At 41.1% G+C, this 20949-nt stretch overlaps 1 protein-coding gene across 5 annotated transcripts in view; it reads right to left on the bottom strand.

Annotated features, from left to right (window-relative positions):
• LOC141785632 (myosin phosphatase Rho interacting protein) overlaps positions 1-20115 on the bottom strand; it is an 80057-nt gene extending 59942 nt beyond the window's left edge. For 4 of the 5 annotated variants that reach the window (XR_012597546.1, XR_012597547.1, XM_074664070.1 and 1 more), the window contains exons 1-3: positions 19280-20115; positions 15937-16014; positions 9998-10063 (exon numbers count right to left, since the gene is read on the bottom strand). Coding sequence is in view for 3 of the 5 variants with exons in the window: in XM_074664070.1 (XP_074520171.1) it covers positions 9998-10063; positions 15937-16014; positions 19280-19399 (264 nt within the window). In the remaining 2 variants the exon portion in view is untranslated. The remainder of the gene's footprint in view (positions 1-9997; positions 10064-15936; positions 16015-19279) is intronic. The other variant, XM_074664072.1, reaches the window with a different exon arrangement.
• Positions 20116-20949: the final 834 nt, after the last annotated feature.

Here is a 20949-nt window from a genome sequence, read left to right as displayed (position 1 = left end):
TTGCTTTTTTTTTTTAATTTTGCAAATTTAAAATATTTTTGAATTCCAACAATTTTTTGCAAATTATTTATTCAAATTATTAATTATTTTTATTATTTTCCAATAATGTTGAAAAATTTAGCAATTTAATGAAATTTCTAGATTTTTGAAATTTCTAGATTTTTCAAATGTAGCAAGTTTTGGCAATTTTTGAAATTTCATTTTTTCCTTTTTTTTTGCAAATAATATAAAACTATAATTTTAATTATACTCTAATTATACTATAAATATACTTTAATTTACTATAATAAATTTATTGAGTCATTTGCAATAATATTACCATTGACAAAAGTTCACATTTAAAATGATAGACATTCGTAAAAATTTGATTCACTATGTTAATTATCCTTTTGTTTATGTTTTGTGAAAAAAAAAACAGGAACATTTGTATCAAAGATGCATTGAAAAGTGATACACTGAAAGCATTTCAATAAAAAGTGAATAAAAAAAAAAATAATAAAAAAAGGTGTGACATGTCTGAAGATGAACACAGACTGTGATCGTAAACGCTCATGTTTAGAAAATCCAGGAGGCGCAGCAGAGCAGAGTGCATCAAGTTGAAAGAATGCGCAAATGTGTGGGAAACAGAGAAAAGTTTGTCTAAACTCTGAGTTCTTGGACAGTGCTATGGGGCAAAGGGTCTATTATTTGAATTCCAGTAAACACAGGAAATTAATTGAGCTGACATGAAATGAGAACGACTTCAAGAAGTGGAGCAGGATGAGGACACCATGTTCTGCTCCGTTTACGGAGAGAAAAAGCTGCGATGCAGACGGTCAGCTCGGACAGATGCAGTCTTAAGAATGTGATTCATGTGTCTGTGAATGGGTCTTTTGTGAGGCGCAGCTCAATAGGTAGCCTCTTTTTATTAGCAGGTATACTGTTCGTGTTCAGCCCCCGACTGAAACGCATGAGAACATAAAGTGCAGCATCGTTTCGAGGCAGCTTCAAAAGCCCTGAGACAAAGTGAGGAAACATTACACACAGCCCAGCGTCAACAGTAATTAAAGCTTCAGGATCTGAGGATGTGAAAACACAGAGGCTGTGATTCAGCCTGAGCTCAGAGACCACAACAGAGATGGAGACATCAGCCCAGATCATATGATCAGGAGTGTGTGTGTGTGAGTGTGTGTGTGTGTGTGGGGGTGAGTAACAAGCAGGTCAAAACCGGGTCAATAGGAGCTAGGTGTTGTGTGGTATTTGGGAGCGCGTAGAGAAGCAGTTATTATGGTGTGGGTGTTGATCATTTTAACTCGCACTGATGTCATCAAAGAGGCTTTTCTGTGCTGGGGAGCTCTTCACACCCACGTAACCTGCCCTCACCGTGAGGTGATAATGGATTTGGTGTGTGTGTTTGTGTGTTTCTCATGTACTTTTAAAAACTGGAACAGCTTCATCACACATCTGTGTTGGGCAGCATTGTTTGTTCTCTTTCCTAACCTCAGGATGATTATAAAACCAGTCAGTGAAGTGTTTGTTTACTCTGATCCAGCTCTGCTGAGTAATTTTTCATGACAGGCTTCAGGGTGTTGTCATGTTTTAACGGCCTGAAAGACTGAGCTTTAATTTGATTTTTTCAGATCTTAAAGTTGTTTATCACTTATTGATAATGGAGGAATGGAGGAAGCAAAGTAAAAACATAAAACAGCTTCTTTAACCCTTTACATTCCCCTAGACCGATAGACCAATAATCGGCTGATGCCAATATGCTTCAAAATGCTGAATATCGTCCGTAGTAGCATGTGAGGTGATTTAAGCATGATGAAGTCGTCCCATTGGTGTCTTACATTAACGTTCAAAGTCTTTCACCATCTTTGCAGTGTTGCATTCAGGGCTGCCTCCGATTTTAGTGTGATGTATCACATGCATACAAGGCGTCCATCATTCAGGGCTAAATGAAAGCCATAAGAAGTGTGGAATTAATTATTTTTTTGCAGAATTCATTTAGTAAATGGGTTATTTTCTGCAGACATGACATTCAAAGCGATGTTGATGAAATTCCCCCGTCTTCTGCAACGTGTCTGGACATGTTCCCGGTTTTGGACAAAGGAGGGCTGAAAAGTTTGTAGCCTGACTAGCAAAGAGTTTTGCAACAGTATCGAAACTTAGCGTGCATTAAATTCAACATTTTCTGACACTTACAGCTAGGGATGGGTACCTTTCATATTTAAAACAATTAGGTACCTGGTAATCAGTACCAGTACTCAATGCTACCAATTTTTGGCACTTTTTTGTGTTAATATGGTTAAACAATAATAATTTGTTTAATAATAACATTTTTTTTAATTTAACATATTAATTCTTCAATCTATATCCTTTTTATGGTGTGTTCATGTCCAGCATGGAAAATTGCCTACTCTTCCAGCCCCTCACTGTCACAAGGATGCATTTAGGTACCTAAACATGGTACCTTTTGAATTTTCAAGTATCGGTACTCTGTAATTTTGACAGAATTCGGTCGGTACCAATTCGGCACCCATCCCTATTTACAGCATGGTTTAATTTCAAGTTAACTGACAGTGATGTAGTCTTTGAGGACTTTGAAAAGTAGAACCAGAGTCACTTGCTGAACATGGATCAAATTTGGCACTTAGGGACAGGTACCAAATCAGGTGGAAGAGAAGGCAATTTTAGATGTTGGACATTAACACAGCATTATAAGGTTGTATATTGAAGAATAAATATTTCAAATTGAAAAAAATACAATTTCTTATTAAAAAAAAGTTGTATCTTTTACCACATCAAAACAAAAAAGTACCAAAAATTGGTACTGTTGAGTATCGATACACATTTCCAGCTACGATGGAAGATATGGGTACCGTATCATTTTTAAATGTAAAGCTGTGTTTCCACCAAACAGTCCAGTTCAGTTCAGTACAGTTTGGCACGGTTTGGTACAGTTAAGCCTGATCCCGTTTCCACAGTACACTGTGCCCTCTCGTGGTAGGCGGCGTGTAAGCAGGATGCCAAAAGCCCCAGCTGTTTAACAATAGTGTGAAGCCGTAGCAGTGCGACACAGTTAACCCCGCTAATAACATCCAACGAAGAAGAAAAACACGACACAGTAAACAAAGAGCAACAATGAAGACATGCAGCATTTCGTCCTCTCTGTGAATCAAGAGAATTCAGAGAAGTCTGTGTGCCGCCAGGAGAAATGCAGCCGCTGTCGGGGTAAGTGATGATTCTTTTGACCAATCAATGGTCTGCAGTGTTGTAGCTCCACCTTCAGAGAGCAGATCGGTTCAGTCTGGCACCCATACGAAAGGGTCCCAAAAAGTGGGACGGCTCGTCTCGGTTACTTGGGGATCAGTCCCGGGATAAGTCAGTGGAAACGCCACAAAATGTGCGTCGTACCGAGACGAACTGAACCGGACTGCTTGGTGGAAACACAGCTTTAAGGTACCCATCCCTATTAGCTCTGTGGTGTTACCAAATATCTGCAGAAAAAAGGGTTAAACACCAAGGATATTCAGGCCGACATGGTCCAGTTTTATCAACTGTGGAAAAGTGGGTAGCTGAATTCAAGAAGGGTAGGGAGAGTCCTTGGAGATGACCCAGCAACAACCCAAGAAAACATCGACCATGTTGAAAAATAAACCATGCTGTAAGTGTCAGAAAATGATGAATTTAATGCATGCTAAGTTTCATTTCTATAGCAAAACTCCTTCCTAGTCAGGCTACGAACTTATCAGCCCACCCTGGTATGTGATCAAATTTTGACTCCAATATTTTCACTTTTACTGCAAATGAATATTGGCCCCAAAAATCTGTTATCGGCTTCCTTCACTGATTATCTGTATCAGTATCGGCCCCTGAAGAAAAAACATTGGCATATTTTTACTCAAGAGTCGCTGAATGTCTCATGAATCTGCAGTGAGCTGAGTATCGACCTCAGAGGTCTTTTAAGTTCAAGCTTCTCCAAATATTTAGTTTCTCATCTGATAAATATTTCTTAAACTGAGCCGAAGCGAGACGGCCAGAGTTTAAACCATGAGGTTTCTAAAACCTTTACAACACCTGTTACTGACATGGCCTCTGCAGTCAAGCACCCTCTGTCCCAGGTGCATTCACTCACACACACACACACACACAGAAATGCACAGCTAAGCACTAACTCTCACTCCATACCATCCAGCCTTGCACATTTGTTTCTGATGCTGTGTCTGAGCTTTTTCTCGGCTCGCTCGGCACCATCTGACAGCTCCAGCCCACACGCTCCGGCTCTGCTTCCAGATCGTTCTGTCCCTGGGACAGAGACAGCCAGATCCCTCCACAGCACAGAGCACGACTGTCTCATGCTACACATGCCACAGTCAACTGTTGCAGGACAATGGGACAAAACACGTTGCCATGGAGACGGGGTCCAGATATAGCTGTGGTGGCTTTCTCTGGGAAAATGGAGCTTGTTCCTACAGCAAACACACTAACTACAACACATGCTTTAGCTCGATGCTAACACACATCTGCGCGGTGATAGTTTCTCCTCATCGCCCTCTTATTGCACTTTCCTCTTCCTACCACTCGTCTCATCAAAGCCGCCGTTCCCCTTTAGTATTAAATGATGGCGGTGGCGTGTAGCGTTGGGTGTTCACCGTAGGTGGGCAACCCCAAATCAGTGGCCCCGCTGAGGCTGAGGCTGAGCCTTTGCAAACCCAATCCTCCCCCTCTTTAAGAGCTGTGCCACATCCTGAACGTTTGGACCACAGCCCATCTGGGTTTGGTTAGAGCCAAGATACAAGAGCCATAAAACCAGGCCACGAGGAAAACAGGGGGGGACAGGTCCTCATCTGCATCCCAAACCAGATCTCTGTGATCAGGGACTCTGATGTGGTCTGGAGCAGCGCTGTCCAGGAGATCTTTATGTCATTCACAATAACGTCATGTATGTTTTCCTGTCTTATATAAATAATAAAGAAGACAAATCACTCAATAAATAAAACAAAAAAAAAGATGAAAGATAATCCAAACCCTGCAAAAGTAAAGAAAAAAGTTGTGGATCATTTTTTCATCTTTCTGTAAAAAGAATTACTATAAAGTTAAAAACCATGCTGCTGCGGTGTTAAGCTGCTTCAAAGAGAAAACTTACACACATGATTACATTTTGATTCATTTTGAATACTTTAATCTAAAAGATTTCTCCGTCTTTTAATCTGTGTCGTCTTCTACTCTGAACGTTGTGGTTTTTTAATCTCTTGGTCCACAGCGATCAATCGCTGGATCTGGATTTAGATAAGCCAAGTTTCTGAAGCTGCTTATTCAACGTGAAGCGTTTATAGTCTAATGGGTTCGCTTCTATATTTAGTGTCATTTGATATTTTTGCACAGACCCTTCCTACCCCCCCTCTGGCTTTGATCAGGCATTCAGAGGAGAGATGAAAAGATCAGGAGTGACATCCAGGGAGGCAGCTGAATGGGGAGGAGGACATCCGCCTCGCTCCTTTGTTTCTTCCAGTAAACACATCATCCATCTTTCTTCTCCACCAGTGCTGCACTAATATGATTTTACTGGTTCCAGTTTGAAGAAAGCCAAGCCGAGTGGGGCATGTTTTCCCATCTTTAGCATGTTGGTACCACTTTTTTTCAGACCGATATCTGAACCAGTGCTCCCTCTCAAATCAGACTACTGATACCACCAGAATCCATAAAATTTCAATTAATAGTGACAGATCATTTTGATCAAAGACAGCACAGTCTGTCTGACTTTAAAGTGATACTTTACAGCAGTGTTTTTGTGCAGCAGAAGCCCAGAGCGCTCACACCAAACACCCCCTCCCTGCTCCTCTGCTGGTTTCCTCTGCACTCAGACGGGGCCATATTTTACTGACCAAAAACACATATAAACGGACTCCCACCAAAAAAATCTGATATCGGTCTGCATTCACGCTTTATTTAGAGAATTTTCAGCGCGTTACTTTCAAACAAAAACACCGCTAAATAAGGCTCTAGTTCTCATCGTGTCGTAAAACGGCGCTACCTCCGCTGCAGAGCCACAGCTGGCTACGAGGCGCTCGCCGCTTAGTGTATCAGTCCACGCGCGGTGGCGTGCCAGATATAAACAAACGCAGGTAGTCTGCCAGGACGAGGAGACACGATGAGAACTAGAGCCTTATTTAGCTGTGTTTTTGTGTGAAAGTAACGCGCTGAAAATTCCCTTAATAAAGCATGAATGCAGACCGATATCAGATTTTTTCAGTGGGAGTCCGTTTATTTGTGTTTTTGGTGAGGTAAAATAAGGCCCCGTCTGAGTGCAGAGGAAACCTGTAGAGGAGCAGGGAGGGGGTGTTTGGTGCGAGCGCTCTGGGCTTCTGCTGCACAAAAACACTGCTGTAGGGGTAATTTCTGCCCTAAACCTTGTGATAGGACCCAACTTGTTCCATCCTGGAGTATCACTTTAAGTCGTATGTTTAAACAAACTGAAGTGCAACATAAAACAGTTAAACACAGGGTTGGCCAACCTGTAGCTCACGAGCCCCATGTGGCTCTTTGACTTTCGGTGTGTGGCTCTTCAATCCATTCATAAAAATATATAAAGTTATGAGTAGTGGTGTGCCGATCAATCTAAAATAGATATATATGGATGCTAACGTTGGGATCAGTTGGGATTGATACTTAAGTTTCAGTTTCTTTTCTCTAGTACAAAGTTGAACACACAAACACAGTAAATCTTGCTTTGAAAATTGGAAATGTATTGCTTTTTATTTAATGACATTTTGTTTATGTGTGAGAGGAAGTGTGTTTGCAAGACCACGGTTATGACATGGCTCTTGGTCTTGGGCCCTCTTCCGTCACAGGCGCTGCCATTGGCAGCAGTTGTGCAGCCAGAGTCTGCGCAGTAAACTCTAGCTCTAGACTCTAGCTCCCCACATATTTTACAACCCTTGAAAAAAATACACAAGAACTTCAGCTGTCAATCATTGTTAAACATGACGTAAAACCTTGTTTCTAACCTCTAATGACTAAAGAAAAAGAAACTTTTCAGAAAAAAGAGGACTTGAATACAAAGCAGCCAAATGATATCTTCAAATTACCACAACAATCGGACATGAGAAACATTTCTATGAGGTGTATTAATTTTTTTTTAGTTTGACCACAGCCCATCTGGAATGACTGGGGAGATGTATTTTTTCGACCTATACTGCAGCCAGCCACCAGGGGGAGCAGTTTTTGTGGTGACCTCACTTCAAACCAAGTATACCTTAAAAAAAAAAGGCTGGTATCTCCATACAGATACCAGTAATAACGCTCTTCTCTGCTCATATCTATAATGTGTGTGCTTTATATGCTAAGCTAATGTCTTATCATCATTGTGTAGAAAACGTCACTGGGGGGAGAAGTGACCCTGAAGGTCACAGACGTGAAAAAGGATCCAGGCCCTCGTGGCCTCTGTTGCGTAAAGCTGAGAGCGTCTCTGCGCTCTGCCAGAGAGTGCCACATACAGTATGAAAGGGTCAAAGGCAACAAAGCATGTGCTGTTTCAACGACTCCTGCTTTCAGCTCGTTTCAAAGCACAGCCCACGAGTAGAGAAAGCTGTGGAGCACCGCTTTGGGTCGATCCGTATCCAGCCTGCCCACATGCAGGACTAAAATACAGCAGGAACAGAACTGATACAGTATGTAGTACTAAAACCAGTGACCTACAAAAACATGGTGTGAAAGGAAAGAGGCCAGTCTGCAGGTTATTATGTTGACATGTTGTTCTTCTACTTTCCAGCTTTTTCTTCAGTAAACTGTGACGTACAGACTCTGTCATAAGACTTTATCCTCTTCACACATTCATCGCAGAGTTTACTTTCCCTTACATTTGTTGAGATTTCACTGTTGAAACATAATGCAAACCTTGGTCCTTTTCATATTTGACTTTCATAAGGTTACTATATGTTTCTGACTGTTTGTACACTTCCCTTCCTCTTCTCCTCTTCCTCTTTCTTCCTCCTCCTCCTTTTTATCCCTTCCTTTCTTCTTACCTTCTTCTTTCATTTCTCTCTGCTCAGTTTTCTCTTCATTTACTCTTTTCTCCATTCACTTAATTTCTCCATCTTCAGATTATTTCCTCCTCCTTCCCTCCTTATTCTGCTTCCTCCCTCCTCCCCCTTCTCCTTTCTTGCTTCTTCTTACCTTGTTCCCTCCTACTTACCTGCCTTGTTCCTGCTTCCTGCCTCCTTCCCCCTCCTCCTTCCTTACATCTTTTTTCCTCCTTCCATCCTTCTAACCTGCTTTTCCCCACTTCCTCTATCCTTCCTTGCTTCTTCTTTCCTCCTCTTTCCCTCCTTTTCATCAGCCTTTTCCTTGCTTCCTCCCTCCTTTCCCCCTCCTCCTTCCTTCCTTCTTCTTTCCTCCTTCCATCCTTCTTACCTACTTCCAAGCTTCCTCTGTCCTTTTTCCCTGTCCTTACTTGCCTTTTCTTTTCTCCTATATGTCCCTCCATTTTATCTTTTTTTTCCCAGCTTCCTCCATCCTTTCTTCCTCTCCTTGCCTCTCCTTTTCTCCTTCTTTGATCCCTCTTTACAACCTGCTTTTTCACTGCTTCCTCCGTCCTTCCCTCCTCTTCCTTCCTTGCTTCTTCTTCCCTCCTTCTTACCTACTTTTCCCCTGCTTCCTCCACCCTTTCTTCCTTTCTCCCTCTCCTTACTTGCTTTTTCTTTCCTTTTTTCCTCGTCCTTCCATCCCTCTTTACAACCTACTTTTTACCTCCTTCCTCTGTCCTTACTTGCTCCTTCTTTTCTCCTCTTTCCCTCCTTCTTATCTTCTTTTTCCTTTCTTTCCCTCTCCTGCTTCCTTGCTTCTTCTTTCCTTCTTTTCTGCTTTTTCCATCTTTCTTTACAGCTCCCTTTTCCCTGCTCCTTCTTACTTGGTCCTTCCCTCCTTCTTTCCTCCTCTTTCCCTCCTTCTCATCTGCTTTTTCCCTGCATCCTACATCCTTTTTGCTCCTCCTTATTTGCTTCTTCTTTCCGTCCTTCCCTCCTTCTTACCTGCTTTTCCCTGCTCCCTCTGTCCTTTCCCCCTCTCCTGACTTGCTCCTTCTTTACTCCTCCTTTCCTGCTTCCTGCCTCCTTCACTTCTTCAATCATTTGTTCCTGCTTCACCCCATTTTTCTGCTTTTTTTCAAAGTTTTATTTGCCTACTTACTACTTTTTTATACTATGATCCACATTTTCAGTCTTGTATCACCACTTCCTGTCTTCAGCGTTTCATCTCCTCTAGTCTGAACAGTTAAAGTCCAGATATGAGAGAGCTGGTACCAGTAAAACTCCCAGGAGTCGTCAGTTTCGCTCTGGTTGGGTTGTTTTCTCCTTTTTTTTGTCGGTACAGAAGTCATCACGCGGCTCTTGCACAATAAGTGTGTAAGCCCCTTGAACAAACACGCACGGCTCGGCACCTGACTTTTGGTATCAACACCACACCGTGTCACTTGATTCCTTTGACACTATTGTGCGAGTGAGCCCAGAGTTTAACACACTCTCTAAATACTTGTTGTGTGACAGAGAGCGCTGGTGTTAACTGTGAGGTGACCACACGGTCAAGCGGTCCAAACTGTAGCTGGAAAGTGAAATGAAATCGAAACTTTATGCCAAACAGAGAGAAAAACGGACATGTTTGTGTTTCCATTTCAGCGTAATCCTGTTTAAGCTTTTGTGCTCTCACATCTGTTGGTGTTTGTGTGTTTCAGCTGCGTGCTGGCAAAGTAAAAACATCACTTCCTCCAACAGCTTCACATTAAAACAGTCCCAGAAGTTAAAGGGGCATAATCACTTCCCTTTCACTCACTGAGATTGTGCTGAGGTTTCATAAACAGCAGATTAACACAGAGGAAGAAACCCTCGAGGGAGTCGCAGTTAAATTTAACCGATTGCTGCTGCCAATATGACAAATAAAGACTGAGCGAATGTCAAAAGTGATGTTTTTTGATTAGCTTCAGCCTCTACCGAGTGTGTAACGCTTCAAACGTGTCAACACTCACCATTTCGTCCAGAGCGTAGCGGAGCAAGCCGTGCTCGTACAGGATGAAGAACCTCCGCTGCCATTTCTGAGTGAAAAAACACAGAGAAAATTTTTATTACAGAGAAATAAAGATCAATCCAAGCAGGACGTCCCATCAGGATCTTCTGAAATGTGAAGCCCGGCTCTGACAGCAGTTTGTTTACCGTGCATTAGCCGGAGTAATAACAGCTGTCAGATGTCCAGGCTGATTATATCAGATTATAAAGCCACAGATTTAATATCAGATCTATAAACACAGTTTTTAGTGTTCCATTAAAGACTGGATCTCTGTGCCATACTGTGCACCTCCGGGTATGAAGACTTGGCAGCGACGCCGCAGCACAAACATACAAACAGCAAACACACAGAGCATGTGAGCCTTTGGGAAACAGCCGGAGCTGCAGTGCAGAGGGAGCCCAGCGTTTGTTTGGCACAGTTTCAGCTTTCACCACAACACAGGGCTCATGAGCTGGCTGGAAAATATTTCTAATAACGCTTCAGCTCAGGAAATCAATCATCGAGCTTTTAGTTTAGTTAATAAACTGATGGAGATAAACAAAACCGGCTCCAGATGATCACAGATAAAACACCAACCAGGGCACACAGGTACTTACTTCTTTTTAACTTTTATTTTTCAATTCTATGTTAATTCATATTGATTTTATTTATTTTTTCTTCTATTGATTTATTTTGTTGCTTGTCTTATTTGTTTTTGTTGGTTTTTACTGTCTGCTACTCATTTTTATCTGTTCTTACTGTTTATGGTGAAGCACTTTGTTACTAGTATCAAAAAGTGCCAAATAAATAAATTATTATTATTTTTATTATAAGCCCAGATCTGTCAGACTTCACAGGTTTACATGTTAATATTTCAACTGTGCAAATTAAATCAATTCATTCCTACAAGTACAAACGAACCCCAGAATACCACGTAAGATCCACCAAGGTTTCAATACTAAGATTTGGTAATTAGTAGGATGTAAATCACCAGTGTCATGACGATACGATACGATATTGATTCTTTGGACAACGATATGATATTTTCCGATATCATAAAGTCTGTCACAATATGATAGGATATGATTCAGGGGCCTTCGATCGATTTAAGACGATATAATGTCCTCACTGAACACAATCAGCAACATTTCACCTGAGGCAAGAAAGAAATACAAAACAATTTTGATAGTTTTATTTCTGAAATGTGGAACGATGTGCTGACCTTTGGGTATCATAGTTTGTAGAGGATTAAAGCCATCTGTATGATCTAATTATGTTTTAAAATTAAAACTGGTTAAATTCAGATAAGGTGCTTTTTTGCCCCCACAATTACCTAATGGGTCTTAGTGTTATACTGTAATGTTTGTTTATTATATCAAGTAATGATGCAACACTATAATTAAAAATTACGGATTACACAAACTTTATTATTGACCTCCAACATTTGACCATTTTCTATCAAACCAAATATTTGAAGCTTTGATTTTAATTAAACCCAAACATTTCTATTGTTCAAAATTAGAACTATCACCTTAACTAACTTAACATTGAAAGTTTTTTTTTACTGTGATGCCTGATAACGACAGTTTGTATGTCAGTGTGATCAGACTTTGTTTCACTGTGTAATAGTCGATGTGGAGGAGGAAGCTCTCGCCGTTTTACTTTTTAACTAAATGAAATTTCATGAATCAGTGCGCAACAAAATCAAATTATGAGATAACTCACTGCAGTCGTGTGATGATGCACTCCTGCATCCTCTGCAGTCAGGTCGACCGTATCTTACCCGGATACAGGAGAGCTATTTTATGATTGGCCGATATGTCTGGCTCCCTTTTAGCTCTGTGATGCTAACAGCGTCTTGCTACACGTTCGCCTACAGCAGCGTGACTCGGTGGGCGCTAAACAGTACATTTTACAGCAGGAGTCATATCAGGCAAGAGAGTGAAAAGGTTCAAATGTGTGTCTCATACCCTGAGTGCCTGAGGCTTAAGATGAAACTTAAGAACGACTCGGACGTGTGTGTCGTCGGGATTTCAAGATAAAGGCGTACATTAAAGACTAGAGGTCGACCGATATGGGTTTTTTGGGGGCCGATGCCGATGCCGATGCTTTCCAAATTTGGGCAGCTGATGCCGACATGCATAGCCGATTTTTCCAATTTGATATTCAGGCCGATTGTTAAATAAATATAAATTTATCACATTTTTGTAAAACGCAGCAATTTCTGAGCAACTAAAAGAAATCTATTACAACAAGTCGTGTCCAGTCCTCTGAACATTTATTCAGCTTTCAAAACAATGACATATTTTGTCTGAGTAAACACACGATGTAACAAGCAGTAGTAAACATTCACACTCTTCTCAAAATGTCCAAAAGGAAATTTAAACTTATTAATATAATCTGAACAAAAGTATGTAATGTATCCAAGTGGTTCCACAAGTTTGAGGTGCTCATCTTTTTTGTGCCTGATCAAAAATTGCGTCATTTTATACAACGGATCAAAAATCGGCTTTTTAAAAGAAAATATGGCAGATGGCCGATAGAGACAAATGTCCAAATATCGGCCCGATATATCGGCCGGCCGATATATCGGTCTACCTCTATTAAAGACCACGATGATGATCGATGTTTTGACTTTCCATCGATGTGATTTGATCATTGCTTAACCAATCGATGTATTGATGTATCTCGATGGATCATTACACCCCTAGTTTGAACATCACAGAGTTTCAACATCAACCTGTCAGCAAACACTTCCTGTTCACTCCTTTTAATATATAGTTTATTGTAAGGGTAGAAAAAACTACAGATTTAACTGTTGTGGCTAACTTAGATGTTTAATGTTGGATAGATGAGCAGTTTGGGTGTGACTCTGTTGTCAGTCAGGGATGTGTGACTTGATATATGGTTTTAAAAGAGTTTAATGGGTTTTAGGAACAGAGATAATGTACATAAAGAAAGTGTAAACAGCCAGAAGCTTAGGGCTTACAGCAACTGTTCATTAGCAACACCCGTCCCCTGAGCAGCTTCAGTGGGAATAAAACTCCAACCCCTACATGATGTGGTGTAAACACTGATGTGAAGAGGAAAACTCTAACTTTAACACCAGTTTTCTACGTCTTTTAAAAAAATAATGCTACACATTGTGGATGATATTAGAGTTTTTCTTTTTATCGACATCTGTGCAAACGAAAAGCTGACGCTGAGAGTCTTCATTGATCTTCCTCATTGACCAGGCCAGCTCTCCTCTGACCCCTCTCGTCTTAATGCAGCCTTTTGTCCTGGTATTAAATATCATCCGAGCCAATCCATAAAATATTGAGAGGAGCTTTGTAACCTAAAAGGCATGAGAACGGCTCAGGTTGAGTTATCAGGAGAAAGAGTCTGATGGACAAACCCTAAGTGGTCTTCAAACATGACTCACCCGCCGTGTCAGCTCCCGCTCTCTGTCATTTACCCGCTGGTCAGTCAAAACTTGACCAACCTGCTCATCTCAGCGCCATGAACACACCAACAATTACCCCCCAAAGTCAGGAGCTGATTGTAAGAAAAGGCAGAGCACTCAAACGATTACGTCAAAGCCGCAGCACAGAGCTGTTGACAGCAGCTGAGTTGAAGGATCTGGAGGTGCTTTTCACCAAAACCCATATGGAAGCCATCAGCGTGGCTGTGAGAACGGGGACGTTTCCCCCTTTCTCCTCCTCCCCCAAACATTCCCCCAGCTCCTCTTTGGGATGCAACACCACAGGGTGATCGGGGAGAGCTGATAAAGGAAGCGGAGGAACAGAGGAGGTGCTTGGTGATGTTAAGGGAGCGGGGTTGATAAAAATAAAAGTCGATATTAGGCTTGTTATCTTCTGATAGAGGGTCAGGCCTCCCACAGGAGCAGGAGTAACCCAACTTCCTGTTCATCAGCAGAATCATGACTGAGGATGCATGGTTATAAAATTTTGGCAGATACCGATATCGATATTGGTTTAAAAAAAAACAACAATTTGAGATGATGTGTTGAGGTAGAGCGGCGCAATCGTAAGAAAAGACGACCATGAAAGAGAGCAAAGGATGGAGTGCCCGGGATGAACGCGATCAAAAAAGTATGTTTTGTCTGTTTTCTGGATCAAAAACAGGAAGTGAGACATAAAAAAAGAGAGTTCACTCTTCTTATGTAGTTTTGGTGTTTACATAGTCAGAGAAAACAAGATTATTTGGGTCTTAAAGATCGTTCAGGATGCTCTGAGAATGCCGACAGCTGATAAGTGAATATCGGCTGATACAGATAATATATCGGCCAATACCGATGTGTTAAAAATGACCAACATCAGCCGATACAGATACAGATACTGATATATCGAGCATCCCAAATCATGACGAGGGATAGACCCATTATCGGCCAGGCCGATTATTGGCACCAATATTTAGCATTTTGAAGCAGATCAGCATCTGCCTTGTTTTAATCCAGTAGCTACTAAGAAATCAAATTTCAGACTGTGTTATTTGGCTCCAATCCAGCCACTCCTCTCTGTCTGCAGTCTCTACTCTGTCTCTAGCATCGTCCCACCCACAGTATGATCTGATTGGTGACATGCAGAGACATTTTTGGGAAAACTTGACTTCCTGTAGAAAACTTTAGAGAGCTGTTAATTTTTTTTTGGTTTGTTTTCATTTAACTTTGTAAGACTGGGAGCAGTTTAATAAACAAATAATTAAAGGCTTTAAACAAAGTTGGAGTTCATATCATCCAATATTTTCACTTTTACTGCAAATGAATATCGGCCCCAAATATTGGTTATCGGCTTTCTTGAGTGATTGATGATTATCGCTGTGTTTTTTTCCTTTACTAAACATTTACAAACCAATTCTGTCCTTGTGGGTTTTTTTTTAGTTTTGACTGTTTGACTCTCATATAACATGCAGTAAATTGGAAATAACTCCATATATTGAAATTCAAAGTACCAGGAAAAAAAAGGGCAAAAGCGATTGGTCACAGGACATTTTTTAGACATTTCATAGTCAAAATAAGATAAAAGTCCAGGCAGGCATTTTGGGGCTCAGGCATTAAAATGTTAAAGACGTCTAAACAAAGCTAAGTGTTAGAGTTTGTTGTTCGTAAATGAATATTGGCCCCAAATTAGGTTGGGCAAAAGAGATTGGTCACAGAACATTTTTTGACTGTTTTTTTTGGTCAAAACAAGCGAAAAAGTCCAGGCAGGCACTCCTAGGCTCAGGAGTTTAAGGGTTAAAGACGTCTAAACAAAGTTAAGTGTTGGAGTTTGTGGCCCGTAAATGAATATCGGCCCCAAATATCAATTATCAGCTTCCTTCACTACTGATTATCAGTATCAGTATCGGCCCTGTTTGATTGCTGTGTTTCTTCCTTCAACTAAACATCTAAAATCCAATTATCTCTTTGTGTTTTTTTTTTCTTTTGACTGTTTTACTCTCATAAAACATGCAATAAATTGGAAATAACTCTAGATATTGGAAGTTCAAAGTACTCCAGGAAAAAATGGCCAAAGTAAATTCTCATAGGATATTTCTTGACTGTTTTTTAGTCAAAATAAGCAAAAAGGTTAAAGGGTTGACGTCTAAACAAGGTTAAGTGTTGGTACGTAAATAAATATCGGCCCCAAATATTAATTATTGGCTTCCTTCACTACTGATTATCGGTATCAGTATCGGCCCTGAAAAAACACATCATCTATGTCTAATCATGACTTGCTATTAGAGGCTGTATTTTACTCTTTGAGTTGACCTGATTTAGCATCTGTTTAACACATTTCTCTAAGCAGAAGCAGAAGCTGCAGACAAAGAGTTTTATCAGTTTGTTCCTTTTTAGGAGCACCCTTGTGTTTTTATGAGGCACAAACATCAGCTCCTCCACAAAAAGGATAATGATAATCTGTGTACCGACTCAACCCTTACCCGAGATCTGTGCAGTGGATTGTCAAAGTTTGTCCCCTCTGGTGCCAGCAGCAGCCACCCTCCATACACAGGTTTAGCCTGGTGAGAGAAAAACACGATTAAGATATAGATTAGCCGGTCAATAATGCACATTTGGAGTCAGCTGAGTTTAACATGGGGCTGTTGCATAAATCGTAACCCAATATGAGACAGTGCTGCTTCGACAAACACACATTCTGGTGTAATTGCAGAAAGGTGTGTTAGTCACAACGAGCTGCCCAGAGGCTACTCTCTCCAGCTGGCTGAATCCCAGAGCACCACACTGCCCTGAAAAAAAAAAAAAACAGAAGGCTAACACACATGATTTTCCCTCTGATCCTCTAAGTGGGTGGACCGGTGGGTGGAAAGGGGCAGAGAGAGGCAGAAGTTAGCACAACAGTGGATCAAGAAACAGGAGAGAAGTCGCAGAGTCTGAGCGCTTTGTGGCCGCTGCAGATTTGCAATTCAAACTGGTATTGAGAAACGCAAGTTGGCCCAGCGCTCTGACTTAAATATTTCTGGGACAATCTTGAACTGTGGCCACGCTGGTAGTCAGCATTCATTTGTTGAGCCAGAGAGGAAGAGGATCGAGCGGGAGCTGTGTGTGTACAGGAGTGCACATTTAACTAAACATGTTTACACTCTCATCTAGCATCCACCCTAAAGAGCTTAACACATTAAGAGTGTTACATAATGCAGCTGCGAGTCTGTGCAGCGGTAGCCTGCGAGTCGGAAAGGCTCCGGCTGGCACCTCCATGCCCTGCTATCAGTGGTTTTGATTACAGTCATAACTTCACCGGGGCGTAATCCACCATCAAATCCTCTTTCACTTCAGGAGCAACGGCCCATTTCTCAGCTGACTGACTGTGTCAACAAAAACACGTAACAGAGTCTTCCATCATACGTGCAAAACCTTCAGTAGCGTAAGTTTCTGGAAGAGGAAAGACAGTCGGAGAGGCGACGGAGAGCAAAACGGACAAGTGTTGAAAGAATCACACTTATACGAGGATGCTAGCTTCCTTTTGTCTGTGAAAGATCGTCCAGAAACAGACACTCGAAAAATGTCCTGTCTCTCCTCACATGACCTGGCAGCAGCAAGATAACAGCCCCTCCTGAGAGGGGGAGACGACAGGACGGATCTGGGTCACTTTTTACCCTTCAACGGTTCAGTTAGTGGGTAAATGGAGTCTTTTAAACGTAGTCGTGTGTTCATTTAGCAAAAGCTCCTTGTTTTCCAGCCCAATCATAAATAACTACGGGATACTGCACCGTTTGACAGCGGAGGTCAATCCTGGACCATGGGGTCTCCAGTTTCTTGATGCATCCAGGATAAAACTGCTCATTATAGGAAGGTCTAAAAACATCAAATTCAAGATTTATCTGAACTTTTAGTCTGGACTCAGGTAGCTCTGGATAGTCCGCTTAGAAGGAATGATCACGCTACGGGCCAGCAGAGCTCACTGTGACCTGATGCCACCATTCAACGAGTGCCAAAACCAACAACAGCCCAGCAGGCAGAGTTAATTCAGTTGTGATTGACACATTAAAACGGTTTTATCTCTGTATTTCTTCCCACATTATGCTGATAGCAGTGAACTTGGTTGTTAAATGGGGCATAAAAGCGCTTTGCTCTGAAAGTAACACGTTGGAAAGGCACAGAGCCAAATGATGGCACAGTGTGGCAGCTATTCAAGAAAAAAAACTGATATATCGTAGCATCTCAATTTTTTATTTATCAATTAAAAATTGTGATTTATTTTCATTCCATTTTTTTTTAAATACAAGTCCCTTTAATTGTCCGTTTTAGACTTTGTTTATAAATTAGGATGATAAGTCGAGATGTCAGATCTACTGAATTAGGTACTTTTATAGGTGCTGATTCACGTAAAATCAAAAGGTACCATGTTTAGGTACCTAAATGTATCCTAGTGACTGTGAGGGAGTGGAAGAGTAGGTGATTTTCCATGCTGGACATGAACACAGCATTGCAAGGGTATTGAAGATTAAATATGTTCAATTAAAAAAAAAGTTTTATTATTAAACAAATTGATATTTTTACCACATAAACACAAAAAAGTACCAAAAATTGACCGGTACTGAGTACCGGTACCAATTGCCAGGAACCGGGCATCCGTACCGTAACATTTTAAAAGTGAAAGGTACCCATCCCTAGTCAGATCACCTAAATGAATCTTAAAATCTGACTCACATGTAAGGATGGGTACCTTTCACATTTGAAACGATATGGTACGGATGCCTGGTTCCTGGCAATCGGTACCGGTACTTAATGGTACCAATTTTCTGTACTTTTTTTGTGTTTATGTGGTAAAAAATATTAATTTGTTTAATAATAAAGCATAGATTTTTTTCAATTTGACATATTTATCCTCCAATATATAACCTTGCAATGCTGTGTTCATGTCCAGCATGGAAAATAATCTACTCTTCCACTCCCTCACAGTCACAAGGATGCGTTGAGGTACCTAAACATGGTACCTTTTGATTTTACATGAATCGATACCCGGTACTTTTGACAGGATTCGGTCAGTACCTGTAAAAGTACCTAATTCGGTACCCAGCCCTACTCACATGTGCATTTTGGGGGGGAAAATATGGCTCCTGATTAGGGATTGGTACCAAGTTAGGAACTCTTATAGGTACCAACTGAATTCCATCTGTAGTACCCAGTCCCGATTCACCTAAAGTCAAACAAAGATACCATATTTAGGCGCATCCTTGTGACTGTGAGGGAGTGGACATGAACACAGCATTGCAAGGCTATATATTTAATAATAAATATAATAAACTGAAACATTTTGATATTTAATGTTCAAAAAATTAATATTTATCACCACATAAACAAATAAAAGTATTGAAAATTGGTTACGATACGGTACGGTACGGATGCCCATTGCCAAGTACAGGGCATCCGTACCGTATCGTTTCAAATATGGAAGGTACCCATCCCTAGAAGAATCGTAAATCAAACAGCACCCCAAAAATCCTAAATGAATCAAATCAGGAGAATAGAAAATAGTCCCAGCTCTGTTTTTTAGAGGTGTTACAGTTACCTGGATGATGCAACAGAAATGCAGTAAATATAGGCTACAGTGCTGAATGAAGGCCCATATCTGCATGAATTAAGGTCAATATGAGCCCTGGGGCTGGAAACTAATTATGCCCAATTAACCTGACCTTTGCACTTCATGCTGTGTTGACACATGACAAACAGTGAGCAGTGCACATCAAACAGGCTTTCAGTTTCATGACCCACACAGAAAACATGTAAAGTATGAGCTGAATGTATCAAAGTCCGTTTGTTTACCTGGTTCAGGTCTTCGTCATTCAGCAGATGGGACTCTCTGGGCTTGAAGCAGTTCTGGCATTTACTCTTGTTGAAAATGTTGGCTTGAAATTTCCGACAGGGGTTGTCTTTGAGTGACATGATGATGGAAGGTGAAACTAGGTGAGGAGAAATACCATAAAAGTCCTTTTTTTAGAAGAAAAACCGCTGAATTCCTGCAGCCGAACGGGTCTGGATCAACTTTCTGATGGGGGACCACGATGAGACAACTTTGGAGAGCAGTCCCATGAGAATGAGAGTCCGTTAAAAAGGTAACAGAGCGCCGTTCACCTGTCTTGTGGGTTACCTGAGGTGGTGAAGAACCTCTCGTTAAGTGATATCTATGATGGTCATGTTGCGCGAGAGGTCGCCTCGCGCAGCTAACGTTGACCTGCTAACTTTAAAGTCAGAAAACACAGAAAGTCGTCAAAGCGCGGGCAGGTGTGCGCGAGCTCGCCTTAATTACGTCCTGCGACGACGCATCGACGTTTCACAGGTGACATTCCGGGCCTAGAGCTCGCTGCAAACGTCCCGTCAGCCTCCATAGAGCAGCTCTACAGAGGGAGGGAGTTTGGCCCCTCTCTCTCTCCGTCTTTCTATCAAACAAGTGATAGCGCGTTCATTGCCGTTACAACTCTTCAGAGAATCCGCTTCAAGGCCTATAAACGGGGTCCAAGTTCAGAACCGCCATGGACTCGACCGTTACGGTGTGGACTCCATAGCCCCGGGTCCCGGTCGTCGTAGCACTCCTCTCGTTGGCGCTGGTACGCAGTCTGCGGTGGATGTTTTCGAGAAAATCCGAGCCTGGGCCACACATCCAGTTGGTGGGGAGATGGGGAGGGGCACGCGAGAAAGTAGAAGGATGACTGACGGCAGCCTCGACCAATCACGGTCACCGAACCGCCCACAACTGAATATTCTATCCAATAGAGATCTTTGAAAAGCTCCTGTACTTTCACCCAGTCTGGGGGCTTTAAAGAGCCTTAGATAAGGGACTAATTTCTGTCACACAGCTCTGTGTACTACAAACCTGAGCTACTGCTATTAATGCGAACAGAAAATAGAGGATTTAGGCTTCTTTTAATGTGGTTTAACTTGTAATACGATAAGTCTGACTACAGTAGATTATGTTTAGAGAAATGTCTGTTAAGATCATTGAAAGTGTATATGTATGTTTTTATATTTTTTGTTTTTTTTCTATTATTTTATTTGATAATTTTTTATTTTTATTTCTATGATTTTTTTTTCTTTTTTCTTATACGGTCCAAATTTACATTTTATTGTATTTTTACAAAGATGCTGCTGATATATGTTTTGTTAATGTTTGGAAGTTATTTCCCACTTGTCTAACTAAAGGTAAAATAAAATTAAAAAAATAATAATAAATAATTCGTTAATTAAAAAAAACGTTATTCTCTGGTTCTGCCACCTGTAATAACCAGATAATAAAGTTATTACAGAATTTATTTATTTCATCTAACCTTTATTTAACCAGGTTGGTCCTATTGAGATTAAAATCCTGTTTTAAGGGAGACCTGGCTGAGACAGGCAGCAGCAAAAACACACAGTTACAGACAGGAAACACAAAAACAGACAAAACACAAGAATGTGGATTAAAACCACATTCTAGGAATCAATTGTACTCAAAACCG

The sequence above is a fragment of the Halichoeres trimaculatus genome, unplaced genomic scaffold (assembly GCF_033239565.1).
Source record: "Halichoeres trimaculatus isolate MK-OKI-2021-1 unplaced genomic scaffold, fHalTri1.1 fHalTri1_scaffold_23, whole genome shotgun sequence".
NCBI classification, from domain to species: Eukaryota; Metazoa; Chordata; class Actinopteri; order Labriformes; family Labridae; genus Halichoeres; species Halichoeres trimaculatus.
Note: the sequence above shows the minus strand (reverse complement) of the source record. Positions and strands in the feature narration are given on the sequence as shown.